The sequence below is a fragment of the Priapulus caudatus genome, unplaced genomic scaffold (genome assembly GCF_000485595.1).
Source record: "Priapulus caudatus unplaced genomic scaffold, Priapulus_caudatus-5.0.1 Scaffold518, whole genome shotgun sequence".
Classification (NCBI taxonomy): Eukaryota; Metazoa; Priapulida; class Priapulimorpha; order Priapulimorphida; family Priapulidae; genus Priapulus; species Priapulus caudatus.
This window is the reverse complement of record NW_014577579.1, coordinates 79669-84203: the sequence shown is the minus strand read 5'-3', so window position 1 is coordinate 84203 and position 4535 is coordinate 79669. Positions and strand designations below refer to the sequence as shown.

General features: G+C 47.1%; 2 protein-coding genes across 2 annotated transcripts in view; one reads left to right on the top strand and one right to left on the bottom strand.

The window, feature by feature from the left end:
- LOC106811236 (aminoacyl tRNA synthase complex-interacting multifunctional protein 2-like) overlaps window positions 1-3231 on the top strand; it is a 22770-nt gene extending 19539 nt beyond the window's left edge. Inside the window, exons 2-4 of the mRNA XM_014814789.1 lie at window positions 214-396; window positions 1254-1479; window positions 2434-3231. Coding sequence (XP_014670275.1) covers window positions 310-396; window positions 1254-1479; window positions 2434-2822 — 702 coding nt within the window. The 5' untranslated portion in view covers window positions 214-309 and the 3' untranslated portion in view covers window positions 2823-3231. The remainder of the gene's footprint in view (window positions 1-213; window positions 397-1253; window positions 1480-2433) is intronic.
- The window catches only part of LOC106811232 (flotillin-1-like), a 5637-nt gene continuing 4205 nt past the window's right edge, over window positions 3104-4535 (bottom strand). The window contains exon 8 of the mRNA XM_014814786.1: window positions 3104-3721. Within this exon, the coding sequence (XP_014670272.1) occupies window positions 3692-3721 (30 nt within the window). The 3' untranslated portion in view covers window positions 3104-3691. The remainder of the gene's footprint in view (window positions 3722-4535) is intronic.

The window sequence follows — 4535 nt, the reverse complement described above, 5'->3', positions numbered from 1 at the left end:
GGGGGGGGGGGGGGGCCCCCCCCCCCCCCCCCCCCGTAGCTACGCCCCTGCTCGCCTTAGGGCATCCAGTCAGCAGCAGCCAGCAGCGAGCCAGCTGTTATACACATGTACGCTCGCGGAGGTATGCACTCTCTTTGAGTGCCCTCTGTCTAGTTTATCATGCAATACTGATCGAGGTACGTAATAAAGATATTTCTTTTTTTGTTGTTCCAGGGAGCAAGTGGAACTGAGGTTGAGGAGATTACCAGTAGGCAGGAATCCATCCTAAATCAACTAACAGCACTTCGCAGTCGGGTGGATGAACTGAAGATGACAATAAATACAGAACCTGCAGTGAATGTGGATATGGTGCCAGCAGTGAAACAGGCCTCATGCGAGTCAGGACAGTTTCAACATGTATAACATGATATTATTTAAATAATATTATTAGCTATTCCACGTTTTTCGTGACAGCTGTAACATGTCATAGTAGGTTAATGTGGCGTACTGTATTTAATTTATATAATTATGGTTTAATTGGGGTAGGATTTCACATAAAGTTTTGTTTATAGTAAGTTAGAAGTAGGGTTAATGTTGTGTGCTAGGTGGTGTAAAACTTTTGGTAAACCTAGGTGGTGATATTTAGCCATATTGCACCTGAGTCAACACTGTAGAGAATAGGCATGCACACACAAGACATAGCACAACATTAACATTAGCACAACATATAAGTACTAGGTGCAGTTCTTCCCAGGAATTTAGTTCAGAAGGCATGTTGGTAATCAGGCAGGTTATCTCTGATTGCCAATGGGAGTTAGTTACACACGTGTGACACAAGCAGCCTAATACACAGATAAAATTGATCGGTTCAGAAGCGCATAGATCGAGATGTAAAAACATACCATGTCTGTATTCGCATTGTCAAAAGTTAACACTGCTGGAAATTAAGCCATGTCAATTAGGAAATAAAGGTCATGTCAGAGAATGTAATAAGTTAGCTTTAGCTTTGAATATATGTCGGACCCGACATGCATTAAAGGCCGGGTGAGGGGGAGAACCTTTCTAGGTTAAAGATGCTAGTACGTCAAAGATAAATTTTGCATCTTCTGCAGCATTCGACTTTGTTGCATTGATTACTACCAATATATATGTGTGTACTGCCAACATCCTGATGCATGACACTTACGTGAAGTCGTCTACATTGTGCGATCGTTTTGTTCACAAATTTGTTCGCAAACGCGCGTGCGTGACACTTTTCTGTTGCTTTCCCCCAGGATCCAATCGATTCAGTGATCACCATGAACCCAGCCAGGCCAGCCCTCTCCGCCCTTGTTATCTGTCAGCTGCTGCGGAGTCAGGAGCCTGTCAACATATCCACGCATACTCATTCGAACGTGACAATGAAAGCCCCGGATTTGACGGCCACGTTCGGCGGAAACGGACTGAATCTCGCCGCACCGGTGGAGTGCGGAGTCAGAATCACGCTCGTGTGGAAAAACGGTAATTCTTAGCTGCCGTCACCGGCTCGTAGATCGAAACTTGACACGTAGTCGTCTAGGTCAGGGCTCGAATTAAGCGACGAGAAGGGTAAGGCAATTTTTTTAGGGCATGTGAGAAATCGCCTTGAATTTTCTCTAAAATAGAGGGGCACAGAGGCAATTTTAAAAGGCACCAAGGCAACTCTCAAAATTTGAGAAGGGCACCAAGGCACTTTTGTAAAATAAAGGAAAACTCATAACAAATTAGTACATCAACATCGTCTTGCTTTTAATGTACAAAACAATATGCCCCCATGTAAGCTTACACCGTAACACTGACCCCTGTACCCCCCTCTGCTAATGGAAGTACAGTAACAAGAAATTGTACATGCCCGCTATCAGGAGCGACTAATTATGTTATTATTCCCTCCTGCGACTATCGGTTTTAAACTCATCATTGCAACTACAGCACGCACGCGCACGTGTTATGTTGACTCGACTAAAAACGAAACTAGGGCAGTATATTAAAAGGCACCGACGGCAATTACACAAAAGGGTAAGGCAGGTGACTGCCGTCGGTCGGGTTGGATTTTCAGGGGCAGTACGGCGATTGATAGGGGCACCGACGGCAATTGCCATCGGTGCCGTCGGTTAATTCGAGCCCTGGTCTCGGTATTTGAATCTGGAATTAATCTCTGCTGGTGCATTCAACTTCCAGGTGTTCGTAGCGATTGCTGTGTGCACTATCAGTATTTTCTGTTACGTATTCCGTGTGTTTGCGTAGGCCTGTTCCTGATATCAATGACCTCTCCTATGAGTTTAGCCACTCAGCTAGACACCGTCACTATGTAGTTGGCTTTCATCCGTCATTCCGTATCATTGGCTACAATTCGAGCATAAAGGTAGTACCAGGTTGATTAATGACAGGTCAATGACAGGTAGATTAATATGTTTGCGCATTCTGCGTGTGTTTCAGTGGAGCGGGCCACGCTGATGGCGAGTCCGCAGGCGCGACGCACCGTGCACGGTGAGTCAAACATCTGCCGCTACCTTGCACGACACCTCCCAATGAACCACGATCGCCACGACGCCGTCACGGCAACCGAGGTTGACCAGTGGATCGACACTGCCGCCGCGCTCACCGCGGGATCGAAGAAGGAAATCGCTGCCGTCGTTCGCTCGCTGAACGCCCGGCTGGGTGCGAATGCGTGGTTGGCCGGCGGAGATATGTCGGTAGCCGACGTTGTCATGTGGGGTAGCTTGTATCGAGCGGGTCAAGTCGCTGATGCTCCAAATAATGTCAAGAAGTGGATAAAATCTTGTGAGGTGAATCCAGCTTTTGCTAGTGTGAAATGTTTAGCGTGAGGTTGGCGTAATAAATTTGCGTTCAGTCGAGTGACAAAATCGTTTCGATGCTATTTATTTGATCGCAATGTTTGTTTCTATTCTGGAGTATTTGCTCAGAGAGCTTCACACACCTCTCTGTGTTATTGTTATAGAAATAAAACATCTACATGAGAAAAACTATGGCACATTTTATATTTTCATCTTCGGCGAAAAGTTGAGAAGGTTTGTGAAGGTTGAGTTAGACCTTTATGAATGATTGCATTGAAATGATCTTTTTATTATAACCAGAACGTATCAAATTTCGTTTTTATAGTATATTCATATGATGAGGTCTACCCATATAAATCTTGTGTGTTACATCATACAATTGGCCACAGATCAGTAAATAATCTTTTCACTTGTGCAAAATACATTTTGTCGCCATTCACTGCAGTTTTATCTTTTTATTTGTCTTTTTTTTATTTGGATTGTTAGTAGAATGCTGTACGACAATATTGTAAAACATGAAAAGGAATTCATTAGAATACTATTAATAGAGCAAATGACAAGAAAACGTTATATTGGAAACGGAAATATAGGAAAAACAATCATCCGGAATATCATGGCACTATCAGGAGCTAATAATGACAAATTATTATTCAATTTGTCATTATTAGCTCCTGGTACTATGCTAGCAGGACGTTTGTTACAACATTGGGAAAGTAGGGATAGCCAAATACTTCTATTATAAATATTCTACAGTATATTATACGCCGCATGCACATGCACGCACCCACCCACGAACGTAAATTCACCTCTTTCTGGTAGTTCCGTTAGGTTGCCTGGCCGCCGCTCCTCCTGTTTCTTTGGTATATCACGAGACTGGTGTATTTATAGCGCTGACTCCATCATGCCCGCTTCTGTGCAGCATCCAGTATCTTTTAACGGAAATATATCAACGTGAGTGACTGTACAGATTGTCGATGGCTAACTCGATGAAGGTAGGGAAGACGGTGGGGGCATGAGTGATGGTAAAGAGCAGAGGAGGGGAGAACGACGACGGGAGGAGGAGGGAAGAACGGAGGCAGGAAGAGGAGGGGAGAACAGACGGGATGAAGAGGGGAGAACAGGCGGAAGGAGGAGGAGAGAACAGGCGGAAGGAGGAGGGGAGAACAGGCGGAAGGAGGAGGGGAGAACAGGCGGAAGGAGGAGGGAAGAACAGGTGGAAGGAGGAGGGGAGAACAGGCGGAAGGAGGAGGGCCCCTCCTCCTTCCGCCTGTTCTCCCCTCCTCCTTCGCCTGTTCTCCCCTCCTCCTTCCGCCTGTTCTCCCCTCCTTCCTCCTTCCGCCTGTTCTCCCCTCCTCCTTCTGCCACTGTTCTCCCCTCCTCCTTCCGCCTGTTCTTCCCTCCGCCTGTTCTCCCCGTTCTCCCCTCCTCCTTCCGCCTGTTCTCCCCTCCAGGCGGAAGGAGGAGGGGAGAACAGTGGCAGAAGGAGGAGGGAAGAACAGGTGGAAGGAGGAAGGGAAAACAGGCGAAGGAGGAGGGGGAACAGGCAGAAGGAGGAGGGGAGAACAGGCGGAAGGAGGAGGGGAGAACAGGCAGAAGGAGGAGGGGAGAACAGGCGGAAGGAGGAGGGGAGAACAGGCGGAAGGATGAGGGGAGAACAGGCGGAAGGAGGAGGAGAGAACAGGCGGAAGGAGGAGGGGAGAACAGGCAGGAGGAGGGGGGAACAGGCGGCAGGAGGAGAGGGGA